The sequence below is a fragment of the Phalacrocorax carbo genome, chromosome 3 (assembly GCF_963921805.1).
Source record: "Phalacrocorax carbo chromosome 3, bPhaCar2.1, whole genome shotgun sequence".
NCBI classification, from domain to species: Eukaryota; Metazoa; Chordata; class Aves; order Suliformes; family Phalacrocoracidae; genus Phalacrocorax; species Phalacrocorax carbo.
In genome coordinates, this window is record NC_087515.1 from 103475660 (window position 1) to 103499075 (window position 23416).

At 37.3% G+C, this 23416-nt stretch overlaps 2 protein-coding genes across 11 annotated transcripts in view; one reads left to right on the forward strand and one right to left on the reverse strand.

Annotated features, from left to right (window-relative positions):
* MCPH1 (microcephalin 1) overlaps window positions 1-23416 on the reverse strand; it is a 151337-nt gene that overhangs the window by 57637 nt on the left and 70284 nt on the right. The window lies entirely within an intron of this gene.
* ANGPT2 (angiopoietin 2) overlaps window positions 1-23416 on the forward strand; it is a 48190-nt gene that overhangs the window by 11705 nt on the left and 13069 nt on the right. Inside the window, exons 2-5 of one of the 4 annotated variants that reach the window (XM_064447938.1) lie at window positions 14353-14508; window positions 16387-16508; window positions 18209-18441; window positions 20764-20891. In XM_064447938.1, the coding sequence (XP_064304008.1) occupies window positions 14353-14508; window positions 16387-16508; window positions 18209-18441; window positions 20764-20891 (639 nt within the window). Of the gene's footprint in view, window positions 1-14352; window positions 14509-16386; window positions 16509-18208; window positions 18442-20760; window positions 20892-23416 lie in introns of all 4 variants that reach the window. The other 3 variants (XM_064447937.1, XM_064447940.1, XM_064447939.1) reach the window with 3 other exon arrangements.

The window sequence follows — 23416 nt, forward strand, 5'->3', positions numbered from 1 at the left end:
ATCGCTACATTTTGTTTCTGCAATGTGCTGCCTATATGTGCTGATCTTATTTCCAAATATTTGTGTTTGTCCACTCTTAACATAGTAGCTCCCTGGTTTATCTTTCAAGCATGGAATTCCTCAGAAGCTTTTGCCTTAAAGACTTAACTCTGCTAATGGAACAGCAAAGGGAAATAAATAAGTGGCTTTTGACAAGAACATATCAAGACGCTCAGTTTTTTAACTAAGCAGAGGTGACCACCAGAGCTTCCCTTACTTAAGGCAACACCTAGTGCTTTCTGTAGTCACAGTCACGTCCATTTTGGGTGGGGGGTACTGCTTCCCCCGCTCAGTGTTTTGGAAACATCAGGGAAGTTCTCTGACAGGTCTGTCTGGCAAGCGAGGAATTTTCAGTCTCGTGATGAAAATCTATCAGCTTTTCAGACACACCAACTCCCCTGTCCATCTAGCTTATTACCAATGGAAGCAGCGGAGAGAAAGATGCAGCATGTCTTAAAAAAAGAACTACAGCACTCTAAGAGAGGAAATTACCTTTTTTAATTTTTTTTTTTGTTGCAAATGTACAGGAAATCAGTGTGTGAGTTCTTAGTAGAGAAATTAAGTCCTTCAAAACTGAAATCAACAGCTGACGTGTACTTGTACTGTCTCAAAGCATTCAAAAATTGGCAGGCCTTTAGCTCAAATGACTGGTTCTCTCTCGGTAGCATCATCATTGAGGGTTCTTCTTCAATAAAAAAAAAAATCTTATAAAAGCTCCATAAACTATATTTAGAAGCCAATATGTTGCAAAGTTTAAGAACTACTTGAAATGCTTTCAGTTTCCTTTATCTGTGAAGTTAAAAAAAATTTAATGGTTTTTCATGCTGAAAGATGCTCTCTGAACACAGCTTTGAAACAGGAGACACCCAGTTTTATGGCTTACGAAGTGGACTAATTGTGTTCCACAGCTTCCTAACTAGTTTGATCCTTGAACTCCGAATCATTCTTCCTTCTGGCTGGATGTGGAATGCAAGATGACTGCTTCCCTAGAAAGCAATGCTGAGAATGGACTGCGAATGTCCAGCTCGTTTTCACCTCCCCAATAACATATTTTGAAAAGAGGCATTTGCTTAATATTTCCTCCCAAAATTACACTATGATTTGCTCTGCTACGTCATGAGATATTCTGTAAAATAGGCTGTTCTGCTGAAAGACGAATTCGTAATGAAATTAACTTGATATTGTAAATTGAGAGAAAAAAGATAAATTTTTTTCTTAAGAAAAATCTGTACCAGATACAAATCCGCTAAAAATTTCATAAAGTTTATAAGGTTACATAGCCAATGTCTTTTGTGAAAAATGTCTTAATTACCCCTACCATCAGCTTTCATTTCAGGTGTCTGTTGCTTAGTGCAATGGAAAAAAATATGCAAATGGGAAAAGATTACTTTTGATCTGGGATCTTAGCACATGTTTACTCTAGTGGGGGCTTTTTTACCGGTCTGGTAAAGCCCTGATTCACTGATGGTAGCATACAAATACAAAATATGACAGAAAACATGTAGGCTTGTCTCCAAAAAGTTTGAATATTAAATTTGTGAAATCATAGCTCAATGCTATAACCTACTATTTAAAAATCTAGTGTCAATTAGCAGTATATCTTATACTGTTCATAAATAAGAAATCCTAATTTTGAATGTTGGTGACTTGTTACACCTAATGAGGAATATTTACATTCATTTCAGTGAATGGCAGAAGCATCATTGGCTTCTTGTCTTCCTGGCTTCAGTGCTACTGAACTTCGGCAAAATGCCATTCATGACTCAGACTATTTATTTATTTATTCTTTATTTTTAGACTAATGGGAACTTTAAGAATTCCTTCCCTGATTTCTAAGAGAAATACCACTTAGCTGTGATCCTGAAAAACAGTGATTCAGAATCTTAGATTACTGCCTTAATGAATATCCTTAACTCTTAATGAGAATGGTAACCACCATATAATGGGTTTTAGTTCTGAAGATACTGTTGTTAAATTTTGCTTTTAAATTATTTCCTTACCCAAATAGAAACTCAGACTATCAAAAGATTTGTCAAGGCTACTATTTAGTTTCTTGTAACCTTTTTTTGTTTAAACTCAATAATATTTTTCATTTGCAATTTTATTCACATCTCCTAAAAAATGCACATCTCTGCACCATATAAAGTATATGCATCATATGCAGTATAAAGAACCTATGTCATCCTCCAAGTGACAAACCATGTGAAAATGCATGCACAGTTAGGAAAGCAGTAGTGCCATATGACATGTACAAAGCAAGCTCAGTGTCTGGAATCGTGGGAGCTCAACTCTAAGATAGCCTTTGGGATAGTTTCAGCTCTCAAAGTCTCCTCCCTTTTCATATGCACTCTTTTGGTTTTTCTAGGTCATTATTTTGATTGTAACTTTTGTAGTTAGTTCAAAATATACAGTAGAAAGTATGATCATGCTGTAATACCTTTTAATATTAAGAACAAAATACTTCCAGTCAAGAACACAGTGAAAATCATTCTTCATAAATATTTTCACAGACTATTAAGGCATTTCATGAATTGAATTAGATGTTATATTAATGAAATATTTGCTTTTTATTCAAGTAGGTTATTCCCAATGAAGGGGAGAATTTTTTTCCTTCTGCTAGAAAGTATAAATTATAAAAGCCTAACAAACAGCTTCCTCTAAATGAGATATAATCATACATGAGAATAAGCTGGTAAGCTTTCATTTAGTGCACAAGTGGCATTAACTGAACCATCTCCTGCATATAATTTACTTTAAAGTCTGTATTTACTATTTTAAGAGTTAGCATTTAAACCTTTAGTACTTTATTACACAATTTTAGCTTGAATATTTTCCTATAAATCACAGCTCACTTTCAGCTAGTATTCATTTAGGATGTTTCACCTTTTGTCTGCTGACAGGAAAATGAGATAAGAGAAAAATCTTAGCTGGAGGTCTGGACAGGCAGACATGCTCGATGAGGCATGTAAGAAGCTAATAGCATAGAGACATCTCAAGCATTCCCATATACATTCCCAAAAGATTTTTCTCCCTCCTTGAGAAACAACACATAGTCCATAGGGACTTCCTGCCCCAGGAAAAGGAAAGGAAAAAAAAAAAAAAAGGAAAAAAAAGGCAATTTAAAGAGTCTTTTTTTCCAGACACGATTGCTTTTTTCTTCTGCAGTGTACTAATTTTTTCCAAAGGTTACACACCACTAAAATTGATAATTGACTTTCAGAAAACATAGAAAACATATTAAAAGCTAATTTAAAATAGCTTAAGGTCTGACTGATGGGAATTGATGCAATGACCTTAAGAACGTCTTCCCTTAGGTCTGTCAAGATAAATGGATCTTGGACGGGATAGTGATTCTTCCATTTTCATTCTAACATTAAGCAGTGGCAACATGGATAGATTGTGAAAAGCTATTTTCAAGAGAACAAAACTGTCTGCAAAATTGAAATTTTTACAGTATTTTGTCTTCATAACACCAATACATTGCAGTGATGCAGAAACATAAATATAAGCACGCATGGAGAGCCTGGCAATATTGTGCTCCATTCATTACATACATGCACATTCAGCAGCATGTGTGGCATATATATGTAGGTAAAAGGCTTCATATTGCCTATATGAACTGCTGTGATGAAATTGTTGTGTTCCCCTATTTAATGACACTGTTTTCTTCTTTTTATAAAGAAGAAAACATTATATTTCACTGTTATCCATGTTGCATAGGATCCAAGAAGACAGTCTCATCCCAAGAAAACTTTCCTAGTGTCCAGACTTCAGTTATACCACAGATAAAAAATTTACATATTTAGTATTTTAATTGAAAGTGAAGTCTGTTAAAATAGTCTTTGACAAACTGTATTTTCTGTCTTTATATACCAAAATGTATCTGTGAATCAGAAATTTAAGGATTCTGTGGCATATATAGATGACCTTCAACAATGTGATAGTTGCACATTGGCACAGAGTTTGAAAAAAAAGGTTCAAATTATGGACTAAATTCTACTTCAGATGACTCATGAAGAAACCAGACGTGGCCACGATCCAAAGAACACTGCCACTCTGAAACAAGGGCAGGCAACTAAGACCAAACATTACTGGGTTAAAGGTAACTCAAGACATCTGGAGTATGAGAAGTAGGAAGGTCTCATCTGTAGTCTGAAAAAGTATTCAGAAAAGGAACTGATGAGACTCATCAGAGATTTTCTTAGTCTCTAGAACTAAGCAAAATTGATTATGGATGCTTAAGTTCATTTTCCATTTTGCTCACTTTTGTGTATAAACTAAACATCTTAGGGAATAATATGTCAGGATGATGACCACTGGTATTGGAAGGGCTGATTAAGTTCCTTTGGTTTAAATTCACAGAGATAAGTTTTAAATAAAGCACAGGACTTTTTCAGTAGGGATGCAAGAACAAGAACTCAGAAAGCATTTAACAGCTTATTATATGTCAAACACTGTAGCTTCAATGCATCTTTAAAAAAATGCCTAGCTATAAATGTTGTATTTTCTGTTGCTAGGCTTTCTACTGGATCTACTCCCCTTTTGGAAATTCAAAGCAAAAATTAGAGGAAAGCAATACAGATATGTCACTACAGACAGCACAAGTAGTGCTCTCCTCTATCCTTCCAGTTGCAGGGAATGATGAGGGAAGAAACACAAAGAGCTAGCAGATCAATACCTGGCTCCAAGCCTGGTGTCACCAGCAGGATTTTGGGTTTTTTGATCGTGGGTCAGTCCACATGACACCAGACCTGCTGGTAACAGATGGAGTACACCTGTCTCAAAGTGGGATAATGATCTTTGCACAGGAGCTAGCAGGGCTCATTGAAAGAGCTTTAAACTAGATTTGAAGGGGGAAAGGGACAAAAACAGGCTCGCTAGAGATAAGCCTGGACATGGCATGCCAATGTTTGAGGGAGTGTGTGCTAGTGAGGTCCATCAATCTGCCATCTCAGTGGACGTGGGGGATGAAGATGCATGTGGCAGTGAAGATGCAAGGGTTATTGATGTATCAGAAAACATGGAAGCGCCTGAGAATGGTCACTTAGGAGTTAGGGCTTCTCCCCCAATAGAGATGTCAGGATCAATAGCCCAGCTGAGTGCATCTAACCAGTGCACGCAGCACGGGCAACAAACAGGAGGAGCTGGAACGCATTGTGCAGCAGGAAAACTATGAAATAGTTGCCATCATGGAAACATGGAGGGATGACTCTTATGACTGGAGTGCTGCAATGGATGGCTGTAAGCTCTTCAGAAGGGATAGACAAGGCAGGACAGGCGGTGGGGTAGCCCTGTATGTTAGGGAGCATTTTGACTGTCTAGAGCATAACGATGGTGATGACAGTGTTGAGTGTTTATGAGTAAGAATCAGGGGGAAGGCCAACAAGGCAGATATCATGGTGGGAGTCTGTTATAGACCACCCAACCAGGATGAACAGGTAGACAAAATATTATATAAGCAGCTGAGAGAAGTATTACAATCGGTTGCCCTTGTTCTCGTGGAGGACTTCAACTTACCAGACGTCTGCTGGAAATACAACACTGCAGAGAGGAAACAGTCTAGGAGGTTCCTGGAGTTTGTGGGAGATAACTTCCTGACACAGCTGGTGAATGAGCAACTAGTGAAGGTGTCCTGCTGGACCTGTTTCTTGCAAACAGAGATGGACTGGTGGGTGATGTGATGGTTGAAGGCCATTTCGGGCATAGCAATCATGATATGATAGAAATTTTGATTCTTGTAGTAATAAGGAGGGGGGTCAGCAGAACTGCCACCTTGGACTTCAGGGAGGCAGACTTTGGCCTGTTTAGGAGACTGTCCAGAGTCCCTTGGGAGGTAGTCCTGAAGGGCAAAGAGGTCCAGGAAGGCTGGATGTTCTTCAAGAAGGAAGAGGCACAGGAGCAGGCTGACCCTATGTGCCGAAAGATGAAATGGCAGGGAAGAAGACTGGCCTCACTGAGTAGGGAGTGGTCCTGCCTGACCAACCTGATCTCCTTCTATGACAAGGTGACCTACTTAGTGGATGAGGGAAAGGCTGTGCATGTTGTCTACCTAGAGTTTAGTAAAGCCTTTCACACCATTTCCTGCAGCATTCTCCTGGAGAAACCAGCTGCTCATGGCTTGGACAAGTGTACTCTTCCCTTGCTAAAAAAATGGCTGTATGGCTGGACCCAAAAAGTTGTGGTGAATGGAGATAAATCCAGTTGGTGGCCAGTCACAAGTGGTGTTTCCCAAGGCTCAGTGTTGGGGCCAGTTCTTTTTAATATCTTTATCAACAATCTGGATGAGGGTATTGAGTGCACCCTCTGTAATTTTGCAGATGACACCAAGGTAGGTGGGAGTGTTGGCCTGCTTGAGGGTAGGAAAGCTCTGTGGAGGGACCTGGACAGGCTGGATCGATGGGCCAAGGTCAATTGTATGGGGTTCAACAAGGCCAAGTGCCGGGTCCTGCACTTGGGTCACAACAACCCCATACAACACTACAGGCTTGGGGAAGGGTGGCTGGAGAGCTGCCCAGTGGAAAAGGGCCTGGGGGTGTTGGTTGACAGCTGGCTGAACATGAGCCAGCAGTGTGCCCAGGTGGCCAAGAAGGCCAACAGCATCCTGGCTTGTATCAGGAATAGTGTGGCCAGCAGGAGCAGGGAAGTGATCGTGCCCCTGTACTCGACACTGGTGAGGCTGCATCTTGAATACTGTGTTCACTTTTGGGCCCCTCACTACAAGAGGGACCTTGAGTTGCTGTAGCGTGTCCAGAGAAGAGCAATGAAGCTGGTGAAGGGTCTAGAGAACAAGTCTTATGAGAAGCACCTGCGGGAACTGGGGTTGTTTAGCCTGGAGAAGAGGAGGCTGAGGGGAGACCTTATCGCTCTCTACAACTACCTGAAAGGAGGTTGTAGCGAGGTGGGTGTTGGTCTCTTCTCCCAGGTCACTAGCAATAGAACGGGAGGAAATGTCTTCAAGCTGCATCAGGGGAGGTTTAGATTGGATATTAGGAAAAACTTCTTTACCAAAATAGGGATTGGAACAGGCCTCCCAGGGAAGTGGTGGAGTCACCATCCCTGGACGTATTTAAAAGACATGTAGATGCGGTGCTTAGGGACATGATTTAGTGGTGGACTTGACAGTGTTAGGATTATGGTTGGAATTGATGATCTTAAAGGTCTTTTCCAACCTAAACGAATCTATGATTCTGTCATTATTCCTGCAGTTTTCTCTGTGTCGACAGTAGATGAGTAAGCATGCAATATGTGTTATAATACAACCTCTTCAATATTTCTGCAAGTTCTTTTGGTGTATTTTGTAGATTAATTACTAAGCACAATCAATGTCTGAATGTTTCTCATGGAAACCTCATGCATATACTTTGGTTTTCCTCCTTGAAAATATGAAGAAAACTAGTTTTCTTTAAATTATTTCATATTTAGGAGACCACCACTGCCAAGAATACGAAGGATCTAGAACTTCAGATCAATGGCAGGAGAACAATCACTTGTCACTGCAATCAGAGGAAGATAATGACCCTCATATGCACTGATATTCTTAGGAGAATATTATGCAAAGTCTGTATTTCAAACTCTAGCATATAATTTTAAAACGTGTTGCTTCTTAAAATAACTCTTCTAAACTATCAACAGCCACTGTTATCTTAGTAACAGTTTTGACATCTAGGAGAGATCCACAGTCCATAAACTTGATGGGAAATTGTCCCTTGTTTTCTTTTAGGTTAGTGCCTCCAGGCTTAGTCAAAAGTCCAACAAAAAATGTGAGAGCGGTGCAAGGAAGGGAGCAGGAACAAGTGGCTGGGGTGTGGAGATGTATGACCTCTCAGTTTGGCCAGCAATCAGCTGTTAGATGGAATGAACAACCCAAATGCTGCTGAGCTTCATACAGTATATCACACATAGCAGTTGCTGAGTGTATGGGGCTAATGTCATTTTTCATGCAGTGAATCTCCTGATCTAAATACAGGGCTATAGAGACATGACTGCAGATAAAGTTTGACCTCTTTGCTATTTCTCCTAGCAGGTACAGTTTTAGAATGGAAGCTTTACTGTAAGAATAAAGATTATCTTCAGATTTCAGTAGACAAGCTGTGAGAAAGCCTAAAAACAATGCTTTTAGAATTTTCTCACACTTACAGATTAATTCCCTGAAAGTGGTAAATTGTTTAGTCTAGTAATCATATTTGATTCAAGGAAAAAAGATCTTGATAGACTGTGATGATCTTAGGGGTGGATGCAAAGGATTGTCCACTTCCAGCCATTTACCTCCTTCTTCTAGGGGACACAACACTATGTAGAAACTCATGATTAACATGACCCCTCTCTCTGAAAAGAAGTGTTACAGTTGATAGGATCAGATTACAGACATTAAGAAAATCACCACTTCATGTGGAAAGACTACGCCAATAACTGACAAATTCTATAAAATGAAAGTAGCAGCCAGTACTATTTGTACCATTTATATGGGGTAGCATTTGGCAAAGAAGGGTTGTTTGTATTCATATAGCTATAAATGCTGCCAGGAACATGACTGTTCAATTAGTACAGACTAACCATTTGGCAGCAGAGAACAAAAGCAAGACCTCATTTATAACTTTAAATGAAAAAATGGTAAGTTAAAGTGTCTACAAAATGCACAAATAAGTTATTGATAGTTTGGAATTTTTTTCTGTAATATGGACACAAACTATAAAATAGCAATCAGGAGGGCTCTTAATTTAAATAAGTATGTTTGATAAGTAACTATGAAGGGAACCCTTCATAAAGGATTGATACTGTCTCTGCCAATGGTTAGAAAACAAATTTCTTTTAATGCATACTCTACATGTTGTTTTTTCTTTCTTGCCAATTTAAAGCTTGCTTAAAAACAGTCAATCTTGGCTATGAAAGCAATGTTTTGGAATGTGCTCCAGTGATTGATCTGTCCTTGTTCTTTTGGCAACTGAGCTAAAATGTTTTCATCAAATTTTATGATTTTATATGATTTGAAGTAACAAAGCATGACAGCCCCAAACCGATGACCTTAGAGAATTCTGCCTCTCTAAAAATGCATCACCATAACCATATTACAGACTTTAATTGTGAAATTATGTTTTTCAGTTTTCCCAGCTCTTTTTGTAATTTAAGCCTACTTTGAGAGACATGCTTTTTCCCATATCTGCTTTCATCTATATATATACTTTCTTCAAGAATACATGCCAGCCAAAGTCTTACACAAAATTTAGAATGTTTAATGAAAAAATCCCACGAAGAATCAGTGAAATGCTATCAACTAACTATTCCTTCTTTCAAATCTGAATGTATTAATACCTCTTTCTGTCTCCCCTGCAACTTCCTTAAGATAAGATCCATTGATTGACTTACTCCCTCAAAAACAGAATTTCTGAAAGAAGATGCATCACTAATAGTCAGCTGTTAGGTTGTGGCAATTACTTTGCCCAAGATAACCATCATGTAATCAAGGTTAATGTATATCAACAGAAGTCTTATACACCAGCTATTGAATAAAAAGATATTAAAAATTATCTTCCCATATATAGTCACGTGACAAAGGGGGAAATCTGGCAAATAATCCCTGCTGCACCTTCCAAATTTGAGCAAAATACTGGAGAAGACAGACATGCTCTACAACCAAACTGCCAAGCCTCTGAACTCATGGATGGGGACTGAAACATTTGATCCCCGTGCCCTTCCCTATTGTAAATGCCCCGAACCATTCCCCCCTCTTCAGAAATTCTGAGTGTGCTACTGCTACTAAAGGAAGGAGGTTCCTTGGCAGGAGCCAATGAATAGTACCATGCAAAAAAGTGTGCCACAGAGAACTGCAGTCTTGCAAAATGGCTGCTAATCCTCATTGTTGTCAATGGAAGTTCAGCCTTGGCTGCCTTAACTGGAGCCTGCACTGGAAAAGATCTTCCAACTCCACCTCTCAGAGAAACCCAAGAGCCTTGCTTTCTGAGAGTATGCAATGGGAATATATTTTGCTTTCGCTAAGGTCAGTGGGGGATGATGGGCATTATGGATGAAAGTAAGTATTTTATTCATCTTTGAAGAAAGATGAAGTAAGCATCTGCCACTTAAAAAAAAATTGTGTATTTGTAAAAAGTCCTACTTTCTACAGTTTTGCATTGTATGATGAAGAGAGAGGGGAATATAAGCAAAGAGGGATGAGTGCATGTCTTGGTTCAGGTCAGAAGAGATTTTATGATGTGTACATGCAGAGAATGCATGAAGGTGGGAGAAGATTAGTGCATATGAAGGGAAGAACAGAAGGGGTTTTGTAATCATGCTTTGTAGGATTTTTAGGGGAAAAACCCACAAGCTCTAAATCCACTTAATAGGTCAATATCATTTTGATGTTTCATGTTGCTCTAAGCAGGAATAAATGAGTCAGATCATGAAACTGGCTTTAAATCTTAAAATAAATCCCTATTGCTGTTCATATTTCATGCTTTCAAGTAAGCACAAATACCATATTCCCTAAATTACTTATAACTGCTTTCTAAGGTTGCAAGCACAGTGAGAAGGGGTATGAAAATCTAGCAACCAGAACCACCAGATGCCTTAAATTGTAATCACAGGTTTTATGTACTGTAATCAGAGCAACCTTACAGCTGTGTGTTTTAACTGGTCAACTGCCTAAGCCTACCGTAAAATGTTTACCTTACCTTTAAGCCCAGAATTAACTCATTTTCTAGTAGTGTGTTTTGGAATAGCTCAATGATAACATTTTCAAAGAAGTCATGCCGTTCTATAATCCTATTTGCAGAGATGGCTTTGCTCAGATTCTCATTCTGATCTCTCTCTAGTGAACAAGGAACCAGCCTTGAAGAATGAGGTTTAATATCTACAGTTATTTTATGAATGAAGCAAAACTCATGATCAATCTTTCTTTGTTCATGTGCTTATTGCCTTCTTTTTTTTGTGTGGGCCTTTTTTTCTTAATTATAAAAGATGCAATATTTTCAATGCTTTCTCGTATGCTAGCTCTCTGATACCTGAGATGCCTCACTCATTTATTTTTCTGTGTGTTCTTTTTTTTTAACAACGTCCCTTCTAACTGCAGTTGTACATTGAGTTTGCCAGGCGAGGCCATACCTTAGATCTTTATAAAGGCATTACAATACTTGGCTGTGGTATTGAGGCAAATAAAATGCTGGAGATCTCCCTTCATTTTCTTTTAATGGAGGTGCCTTTGAGAAAAGGTTTTTTCCAAGTTGTCTATAATGATGTCCATCTCCAGCTTCAGTTGCTAAAGTTAATTTGGAGTCATATAAATTGTTTAATCCCCAGATGTCTAGCCTTTTCAGAGGGACACATATTCATTGTTCTGATGAACAGCATCTAACTTTACCGAAAAATTACTTATTTTTTATATATTTATAGAAAAATTTAAATTATTTATATCTATAAAAAAATATGTAAAAGCATTCAGAGTTTTGCAATTCTCCTTGGACAATGGCACCTTAAATATCACCTTGCACTACTTTTTAAATTAAATGATCACTATGCTCTGACATCTCATAGCCTAATGAACAAGGACCAAAGATAGCTTACCATTACTACAGTGTTAAAAACCACTGACCTTACTTCAACAGAAAAGAAGCAGCTGGCCTAAAAGATGTCATTAAAGTTCTAAAAATTTCCAACTTGTTTGGTCAAATTGTATTTGTCTCCGGGTGGGGAAGCTTTTGAAAATGAGGAATATCTAGGAGCAAAAGATAACACTTAAGAACTGATCTTGTGAATAGGGAAGAACTCTAATTGCCACAGCATGATGGCAACTGAAGACACACATGTTAAATTATCATGCCAAAACCCAGCTGATTGTATGCTCGCTTTTAGTATTCAAAGAGGTCATTACACAAAGAGCACCTAAAGGTTGTCTAAAGGCTACTGTTAAATCCTTGTGGTACACCTGGGAAGTAAGCATGCTTATGCAGCAGTATAGGAGATGTGGGTCAAAGCTTGTGCCATAGCTGAAATCTCTGTTGTGCATTGCAGTTCATCAGGGGCATGGGGAGAATGGAGTGAACACACAAATACTGCTTTGAAAATGTGCTGACACTGGGCAAAAAGAAATAACGCCTAATTGGTTTAACAAGGCCAAGTGCCGGGTCCTGCACTTGGGTCACAACAACCCCATGCAACACTACAGGCTTGGGGAAGGGTGGCTGGAGAGCTGCCCAGCAGAACAGGACCTGGGGGTGTTGGTTGACAGCCGGCTGAACATGAGCCAGCAGTGTGCCCAGGTGGCCAAGAATGTCAACAGCATCCTGGCTTGTATCACGAATAGTGTGGCCAGCAGGAGCAGGGAGGTGATCGGGCCCCTGTACTTGGCACTGGTTGAGGCTGCATCTTGAATACCACATTCAGTTTTGGGCCCCCCAGTGCAAGAAGGACCTTGAGTTGCTGTAGTGTGTCCAGAGAAGAGCAATGAAACTGGTGAAGGGTCTAGAGAACAAGTCTTATGAGAAGCACCTGCGGGAACTGGGGTTGTTTAGCCTGGAGAAGAGGAGGCTGAGGGGAGACCTTATCGCTCTCTACAACTACCTGAAAGGAGGTTGTAGCGAGGCGGGTGTTGGTCTCTTCTCCCAGGTCACTAGCAATAGAACGGGAGGAAATGTCTTCAAGCTGCATCAGGGGAGGTTTAGACTGGATATTAGGAAAAATTTCTGTACCAAAATAGGGATTGGAACAGGCTTCCCAGGGAAGTGGTGGAGTCACCATCCCTGGACGTATTTAAAAGATATGTAGATGTAGCACTTCAGGGCATGGTTTAGGAGACACAGTAGTGTTGGGTTAGTGGTTGGAATTGATGATCCTACAGGTCTTTTCCAGCCTTAATGATTCTATGATTCTAATTCAAACTAGGAATATACTTCCGGTTTTATAGGTTTTAACTTCTTACTACACCTTATTTTCTTCATTTGTCATTTTTACAAAACAACTGTGAAGGCAGAAATAAAAAATCCAGTCCTCGCTCAAGTAATATTTAAGGGGGAAGGACTTCAAGCTGATAGATCTGGCAATTGATTTGTAGCTGGTCAGAAGTGGAATGGCTATATCTGCCAGTGATTTGGTAGAATATTAAATCATAAGCTGCTTTTTCCTCATGGCTAAGGAAAATAGCCCTATAATAATGTTCAAAGCTCCTCCTCACTATAAGCCATTATTCATATCAGGATAGTATTCTCAAAAAAACCTTTTTAAAATATCAAGATATCAACCAGTTTTACCGTTTTCCTTAGATTTGGAATTGGTGGTGTTTTATAATTTGTGATTAATGACACTAGCTATTTGTTACTAGCTAGTATCCTCTTTGTAGGTATAGCATGAAGCTCAAAAATTATTATGGTTCTTTTGCTGGAACAATGTTGGAGTGAAGTGGGAGTTTGATTCTAGAAATTTCTAGAATTTTCCCCAGTAAACAAACAAACAAAAAAATCACATAGCCGGGATTTTTAACAGAGTGTTCAAGCATAAGCAATGACCCATGAAAGAAATATGAAATATTTGCAAAATTATTTAGAAAATTATATTGAAGCATGGAGAAAAATCAGACTTCTTTTGGATAATCCAGACATGTGGAAAGAAAGACTTCATGAAAGATTAACTGAATTTTCTCCTTGTTAATTTTCTTGTTGCTTTCCTTGAAAGCAGTGTACTCTCCTATAAAATGACTACAAAATAAAAAGCCCTGTTAATTTAGACATAGAAATGACTTTGGAATCAAATAATTAAACCAGTTTTTGCATTCCTAAATATTAAGTGTTTAAAGTATTTATAGGTTTTCCTTTTGCTTCATGTCTTTATTTGAAATTCTCTCTGATAAAAATGTGCACATAACAGTGTTAAATGACATCTAACCTCTTCTCTGACTTCTACCCATGTGATGAAAAATGCTTTTGAAAATATTTAAGTCTAGATACAGGAAGATGACTAAACTCCTAAGCTTTTGTCTTCTAAAAAATTCCCATCGCTGCCAAAGCTGGTGAAGCTCCTCCGATACAATGGTGGGAGCACTAAGGCAGAAATGCTTCCAAGTGCCTGCAAGTATTCTCACCGTCGTGCCTACTACCTACCTCCTCCAAATCTCTGTTCCTGCCTTTAGAAAATGGGTGGCCACACATTCCTTGCCATATTTGCCCTTCCTCTCCCAGAGCTTACCATTGGGAAGCTTCACATAAAAGCATAGCAGACAAGGACAAGGAACAAATTTCTTTAGCAAGGCAGCCAGCAGGCTTACTGTACTACCCCCACTTCCAACACTGAAAGAATGCAACTATCTTCTCTCTTTCCTTTCCCATGTAGCTTGAGAATTACATCCAGGACAGTATGAAGAAAGAAATGGTAGAGATCCAGCAAACTGCAGTGCAGAACCAGACTGCAGTAATGATTGAAATAGGCACAAACTTACTAAATCAAACAGCTGAACAGACCCGCAAATTAACAGATGTTGAAGCACAAGTAAGTAATGAATTTCAACCTAAAAATGCTTCTGCGTCCCAAACACCTACAACTACAGACTTAACACATTTAGTGCTAAACTACTCAGTTCAACAATTAGAAGAAAATCATTATAATCAACAGCTCTACCCAGTTTAAGGAAACATTAGTATTTGGTAATACATAGCTCTATCTCAAGCTCACTGTTGTCACTTGAAAGACTTCCCTTACAGCAGGATTTGAAGTATTTCCAGCAAGACAATTGTTACATACATCTTTAAAGACAATGTACTTAAAAATCCTAGAGTATATCCAAGCATCAGTTGGATACTTGTATGCTTTTATACAACCCTTGTTATATACCTCTGTTGATTATTCACCTCTCGCCACCAAATCTTAGCTAAAGGAGAGTTCCTTCAAGCTTCGCCTTTGTTCCACTTACCAGGCTATTTGCTTTTTTACATTTAATTTTTTGGTGTTCTTAAAAATGTTTTATCAGTAAAAATGCATCTTTTTAATGAATGTTTTCACAGATACTAGAATTGGGATAACAGCTCATTTCCAGCCCAATGCTCTATAGTATTGTATTTATCTGAAGGGTAAACAAACCAGAGATTTGCTAGCATGGTAGAAAAATTCAGATATATAACTTCCAAAAGAAAGAGTAAATATAGTATATAGCATATCACATTTTATATAATGTAAGTAGCATGCAAAACCTAAAATCCTTATACTCTGCATAATCCACTCCATGGTTCAATTACATTTCTTTAACCTAAAACAAGCCTTTGCGAACTCTTTGATAAACTGATCGTTCGTAACTTACGGGCACACTGAATTCAACTTTCTAGTTGTATTATTCGGGAGCCCAGTATTTTGCACATGTTGAGAGAATGTATTTATTCATTCAGAGTAACGTCTTTGTGGAAATTATTCACTTATTTTCTGCTTAGGGGAAGAAAATCATCACTGTAACTTTCCTTCTCTGCTTGAAATTACTGGTGACTGGGTTAAGGGCTTAATTAACAACATAAGGAAATTAACCAAACAATTGGTCTCTCAAGGACACTTACTTTTGGCAATGGTTTTCAATTACACTTAAGTGTGAAATCATGTCCTGAATGACTGTTTAACATGAAGGACATGAGTAATCAATTCTTCCTGCCAATGAAAGCCAAATTCTGCTGAATTAAAAAAAGCTGTTCTAAAGTAATGAGAAAATATTTCTAGAAAACATGCCTCAAGTAATGCAATCTGATACAAACCAAAAAGTATCTTCCATGTTTCCTAATATCTACATTTCTTCATTTAAAGATGCAAATAAATTTAGACAGTAAACAATACATATAGAAAAGGTAACATTAAAATGCAAGGAATGAGTCGGCAGAAGTGTGGTCACATGTTAAACACTTTAAAATATAATTTGGGATTAAGGAAAATAGCTGAAAGGGAACTACCTAGTGATTTCAGGACTGGGCCAAGATTTCAACCAGTGAGATACATGCAAAATACTTTCTTTCTATATCAGATGGAGAAGACAACTCCAATTATTCTCTGAACAACCACCAAAATAGTTCCAGTAATGAAACAAGAAAATCATAACAGAGAGGAAGGTATGACAGCAAAACTAAAGTACACAGTAACTCTCAGCCATTGATCAGAAATGTAGCATACTACTGAAATATTCCCAATGATATGTAGTAGCGTAACAACAAAATTAGCGCAACTCCGTGTATTCTTCTTCATTCTAATTCTAGGAGCATTTGTGTCCAAATTATGTTCAAAAATATTTTCTAATTATAGGCTTAAGTAGAGATTTGCATGATTTCACAACATAAAGAAATTACAGTCTATTTATAAGAATATTGATTTTCAAATATTTTTATAAATTTTATTTAGGTATTAAACCAGACAACCAGACTTGAACTTCAGCTTTTGGAGCACTCCCTTTCAACAAACAAACTAGAAAGACAGATTTCGGATCAGACCAACGAGATAACTAAATTACAAGAAAAAAACAGGTAAGTTTGCCAATCTGCCCAATAAAATGCTGTTCCCTGAAGTGCCCTTCTAATGGTTTTAGAAACAAATGTACTCAAGTAGGAAAATAAGACCTTGTAGAGAAGCTCCCCATACCCAACTATGCTCATTACAAAGGTCATATATTATTTAAGGCCTAGAGAATCATGCAGGTTTATTCTTCTTGTGTTCTGTTTATAGATCATTATTCACTATCTAAAGTTCTCCTTTATATGAAGAACTTAAGATTAACACTGAACTACTTCTCAGTACTTCAGTTGTAGCCAACTCATATTCTTCTTTAGAATTATCCAGTGAAGTTATGGATTATGTAGCCTGATTCAAACTAACCCAGTGCAACCACATCTCTGAAATTATATTTCCATGTAGTACACAGTTATCCTAATACACAATCAGGTCATTGCCACAATTTTTTTCTAACCTGGCCAGAACAGTCAAATACTACTATATTCAATGTTCCTTACTAGTCAATCTTTTGAAATTCAGACTGATAACCATCTATTACCCTGTCCATTTCTGTACTCAAATGTGGTCCAAAGACTCATACCTTTTTTTAGATAGTTTCATTTTCATACCACCAGGGTCTTATTTTACTTTTGGCAATAAATAGTTTACAGAGAAATCTAAAAGCAGCAATAACAGTAAGTTTTCTCCTTCAAAGCCGTGTTTTTCAATGAGAACCATGTGTGCAAAGTGTGTTTTATTTTAAAAGAATTAGCTTAAAAAACCCAGGAGATATGTTTTGACATTTTTGTTCACTACTCTGCTACATTTATATGTGCTCCCTAAAGGTTTTATCTACCACCTTAATAAAAACAAGCATCCTTATCAAATGGAAAGCAAAGCAAATATTGAATTTTAAAATGTCAAATTTTTTGTGCTGAACTCAGCAGACTTTAGGCTACCCTTGTAAAATCCACGTAAACACAAAAGTATTGTTCCTCACCTAACAAAAGACGATCTGACATCGAGTTAATCTGCTCGAAACATAATTATAAGGTTCCGGATTTTTTTCAATAACAGTAATGGAATTTAGGTGAACTTCTCCCTTCTCGGCAAGCATCTTTTAACATCAGCTTTCTTAGAGTCTGCATCAGAACTATTACCAATGAAATAATTTTTGATCTTCAAGTAACAATTTGCAGGTTCCCCTGTCTTAACACTGTAACATTCATTTCTGTTAAGAATATATTTTATTATGATACAGGCATTTGAAAAGTTCCTAGGATCAGCTTTGAATCAGTTTCATCTTTTAATAGGATAAGACCATGAAATCCTTCACTATTATGCCAAAACTCAGAGAGAATGGTATTCAAGACACTTCACACTCATAAATAATGGTTACTTTGTGTGTACCCCATGTACTTCTAGTACTACTATCCTTTTTTCAGGACCAAACTATATCTCTCCTTTCATAATGTTGTATTATCAGACAACCGATTGTTACAATTTAAAAGCCTGCAATACAGACTATACTTTATAATGTTGTTTATTAATGTACTAATTAGTCATTTAATATATTAAAGCGTATCAGACTAAACTCAGTTTTCATTTAGCTTTCTACTGCATGCCTGGCATCAAAGAATGCAATTGAGTACTTATGAAGAAAGAAACAGGCTTGATTCTCTTGACGTCAACTCAAAATTGTTTCCGAGGAGCCTAATTGTAATCTTTTATTTAGCTTTCTAGAAAAAAGAGTTCTTGAGATGGAAGACAAGCACACACTTCAGCTGAAGTCAATAAAAGATGAAAAAGATCAGCTTCAAGTCCTAGTATCCAGACAGACATCTATTATAGAAGAACTAGAAAAACAGTTAGTTACAGCTACAGTAAACAACTCAGTTCTGCAAAAACAGCAACATGATCTGATGGAGACTGTGCATAACTTGCTTACTATGATATCTACACCAAACTGTAAGTAAAAGCAGACATGCTTGTATCATTTGAGTGACATTCCCTAATATGTGTACATTATTACCTATAAAGTCTTAAAACCAGTTCCCCCCTACTTCTGCATCTCAAAAAGATTTTTTCCCTTAAATTCTGCATCTGAGTTAACTAACCTATTTTTAGGGGCTGGAGAGAGGGGGGAACAACCACAACATTTATGTGGTTTCTTTTCAACATTTTCCTGATCTTCGGTGGACTGTATTGGTTTGCCTGCCCACTTCTCCATTGGTTCAACAAAATACAGAGGTGCCAAGTATCATTAATCTCACATGGCATTCATTCATCTGGCAATACACACTCCCTTGACCATATATCTAGGTTAGACTGCATGATGTAGGCCTGTAGCTTTTCTTCTTGACTCACAAAGGTTGCTTCTGCCACCTCTCATTGCTCTATGCAGATAGAGTAGAACAAAGAAAGGACAAATTATAGTGGCTATTAAAGGCAAATGAATCAGCATTGGCCCAATTTTTAGCACCTATGTATGCCTCAAACAACAGAAAGCACCAGCCCAGGGCAGCAGGTACTCCCCAAAATCCTCCAGTCTTTCACTGAAGCTTCCCTGTTCATCCTAAAAAGCCCTCAGCCTAGCAAATTTTATAGGCAATAACCTCACCCCTAAATGCCTGACAGCCCTGCAACAAATCATAGCCACCAAGCATAGCTTCCAAATCTATGCAGATTCACATGCTCCATAAAAAACCCAAACAAACCATAAGCTGAAGGTTATGGCTAAACAGGATTTCAACAAATGAACAAATTCCTTCCCTTGAATTTCATGTCTGATACAGAATTTTGACAAATTAAGAAGGTATAGCTGTTCTGTATACTAGAGTAAAGAATCTGGCATGTTTGCCTGTAAAGTTCTCAGGGCTGGAAATACACAAGCATATAGAACCTCTGAAAAAAGGATTTAAAATTAAATATTAGGAAAATTTTAAAATAGTTGTCATTGCAACTTTAAAGACAGGATGGATGGACTATGCTACACTACTGTAAGTTTGATCACAAAGAAGGAAAAGGGTGTTTGGAAGTCCTCGCTTTCCCTCGTGTCCTAAATAATAATGATGTTGTAGGTTTTCCTCAACAAAGTAAATCCCAAATTTTTTTGTCTTAATAACTGACTCTATCCCCTTAAATACCAATACCAAGGCTGTACAGGTTCCTGCTGATGTTATCTGCTATGCTAGTGCACAAATAAGTAAACAAGTCAAAGTCATGTTGGCTACAACGCTGTTAAACCCAGAGTGGAAAAAATAATGAATGTTTGCCAAAAAGACAAAATTAGCAGGGAAAGCTTCTAAGACAGTATACAAACAATAGAGTGTGGAAAAGCAATTAAAACACTGAACGTGTTATTTTTATATTTAAGGCAAAGCATGTAAACTGGTAAATAACGAGTACGCAAGCTAAAAAGAACATAATAAGTAACTGTAATATAAGCATATATTTATATGGCACCTAAAACTTTGTACTAACTGGCTGTTCTTGTTAGATTAAATTAAAAGGGAAAATACACAGAACCAACTCCAAAAGGGTCAAATATGAAATATCAGTCAGCAGGCAAAATGCCAGGAAATTCCAACCTCCATAGTTAATAAAGAACTGAACAAAAAGATGAGCCTTAGATTGTTCTGTAAAACAAGAAGGCTTAGGCATATTAAAATGTATTTTTTTTACACAAATGAATTCCAGAAGGGATGTTTCCTTAGTGGGTTGGGCTGAGCTACCAAGCTTCAGCTTGGTACATACGAAGTTGTTCCTGCTCAGCACAGGGGCAAAAAACGTAGCTGAAACTTTGTAAGAGTAGTTACTGCAGTCAGCTGTATTAGAAAAGATTTCATAACTCTTATTTTAGATTTCACAATTTTAGAGTACTGGCCAAAGGTCAGTGTTAGTATCACATCAGCTGCTAGTTAGATATGTTTTCAGTAGTAGTTAATGCATGCAGAGCTTGTAATGCATGTAAGAGTCCAGCAAAGGCAATGAATGGAAGCAGAAACTGTTCAACTGAATGAGATGGTACATCCTAAGTTTTCTTATTCAACGTATTAACGTGTCATCACTTTTCAATCTATCAAGCAACCATGCTCTTACAAGAATAACGTCTCTAAATAATATAAAGTAACAACACACATAATTGATAACGTGATCTGCAGTTTCTTTCAGGACCAGGCATATTTTTCAGAACTGCAAAGCTTTAAGCTGATTACATCATTAATGGCTTCTTAGTAACTTTTTTTCATCTCCTCTTAATGCCTTCAATTTCTATTGTATTTTTAGCAGCTAAGAACAACTTCATAGCTAAAGAGGAGCAAATCAGCTTCAAAGACTGTGCCGAAGCTTTCAAATCTGGACTGACAACAAGTGGAATCTATACTTTAACAGTTCCAAACACTGCACAAGAAAAGAAGGTAGGATGGCTATAAAGTGCTACCTAGGCATAGTGTGTGTTTAAAAGTTATTTGATCTGGTAAATATGCTATTTTAAAAGCTAGTTAATAGTGAAGTTTATTACTTACCGTGGTTTTTTATGAGCATTTAATCACTTCTAGATCTGAATATCTCAGATCAATGAGCATTTTGTTGTTCACTGCAGCATGCCAGAATTTCATTCTTTGTTTCCACACAATTAACACAATTCAAGCAATGTAATACTGTAATTTCTTTATAGAATCTGTAACTCGAACAAGAGTTACATGTCAGATCATGCAGAGATCAGCTCTGCATGATCAGCAGTCTCCTGTCCCCTCTAATTTCTTCGTTCCTTCATAGGCCCAAGTCCCTTCAGGTGGCAAAAGGAGGTAAAAACAGGGGCACAGAAGAGTACTCATGCATGTGTACTTATGTAAGCAATTTACTAGTACTGGACTCATGTATGGGTTCCAGTTCTTCGATATGCAGAATTTTAAGGGCATTTGTGTAACACTTAGATTAGCAATTAGAGCGGCACAACTGACAGTGTGTAACAGAGAGGACTTCCCTGGAAAATACTACTCTGATTTAAATAAATGGTGAGAATTTGGAGTGGTTTCACTAGATCAGTTTAAATTCCTCTATGGATATTTTTTCCTCTATGTGTTTAACTGAAATGAACTTCAATGTCAATTTAAGTTAAAGCAATATACCACACCTCTATAGAAGAGACCTTGAGCTAAAAAGGGCACTCAGTGGATGAAACACTGGATGTCTGACAGAGATGCTCCATCTACTGACATAAAGAAAATGATAAAGCTTCAGATAGTTGAAACAATCAATAAAATCTGAAAGGGAGAAAAGTCCCAGGTGGGTTGTGAGGATAAAGAACCAAAAACTGCGGTGGGCATTCTGAGGGGTGGGGCTCAAATGATGAACGTTTGTTTCCAACTTTTCAGAAACAGTAGACTGAGGAGGCTAAGGGACATGTGAATATAAACAAAAATGCTTAATGTATTTCTTAGACAAGCACTAAATAATTTGCTAATGTTTTTGTTTTATAATTTTGTATTGAAGACATTTCCTTACAAAAAAAAGGAAGTACTGTATGGAACTCCTAAGGCTCTACTTTATTCTATCAAAAATACTTGGGGAAAAAAAACTAACAGAAAATGTACAAAAGCAGAGAAAAATGAGGGCACATGTGGAAAATCAATTGGTGAAACTCTGACAGAGGAAGCATTTTTTCCCAATTTTGAATAACAGAGGTTTAGAAATTAACTTCAGCAGTGACTAGTCTTCGAAGTGCCAGAACTTCATGTAGCCCAAGCTAGACTTTGTGATCTTTACCCTTACAAAGCTCTCAACTAAAGGAAATAAGCAATTTGTTTGGCTACAGTCTATAAAATACAATACATAAAACCTGCAATTTTTGAACATACCATCTAGAAAAATGATATCTGCAGTCTGCTTCTCTTGGGGAAAAAAACAAAAAAAGGCTGATTTACCTTTGGAATAGTCTAGTCTACATCTGTTTCACAAGAAAATTAGTTACATAAGATGCAATAAAGTATTTTTTTGCACATGAAGCAGAATGTTATTTAAATAGCATAGATAATCTACAGTCACAATTTTGAATGTTAAAGGAGATGCAAGCTACTGCATCTCTAGAGTAATAGATTGCAGCAGTCTTTGTTAGACATCTCCAGAAGGGTTACATTCCTTGAATCTCTTAATATTGCTTGTCTCAAGCTTTACCTTTGGTTTTAATTTTGCTATCAAATATAAACACAGAGCATACATATTTTCTAAAAGCAGACACAGGTGCATGCCATATTACAGAATGAAAATTTCCGTCATAAACTCTAAAACTGCATTTTCAAAGCCATAAATGTTTAGGCAATTTATATGATCTGAGAAGCCAGAGCAACACATATTTCTACAAAACTAAAACCTACCAAAATATTCTACCTCTGAAACAAAAGTACAACCGCAAGTTTCTAGACTATAAAATATTAAATGCTTTTCATTTGAACATGGAGGCTTAAAACACTTAACAGAAATGCCCATTTTGGTAACTGACTAGGTTAGAAAAAGTAGTTCAAATATGATAATTTAATTAAATTAGTAACTCATTTAATAATATTAAAGAATTCTAATCTTATTCTGCCCACTTCAGATAGAATGAAAAAGAGACTTAAAAAGACAGTGAAGGTTTTGCTTACTATATGACATGAAAGATAAGAGACTAAAAAGCTTAAATGTGATGCAGATTTTTTATACAAATACAAATGCACATGAGGAGTTGTCAAGGGAAGTGAAGGTTTAGGAATAATCAACATGTTACACCATTTTCAACTGTTTATGATGTGGATGGTCACTCAGACCAGGAAACAGAATGACCTTTTTCATTTGCCAAAAGTGCTGCACTGCTGTTTATGTTTTTGTCTTTTCCTCTTGTAACACCTTCTGACCTCCCAACAGGCTTATAAACAACTTCTGTGTAATCTCTAACTGATCCCAC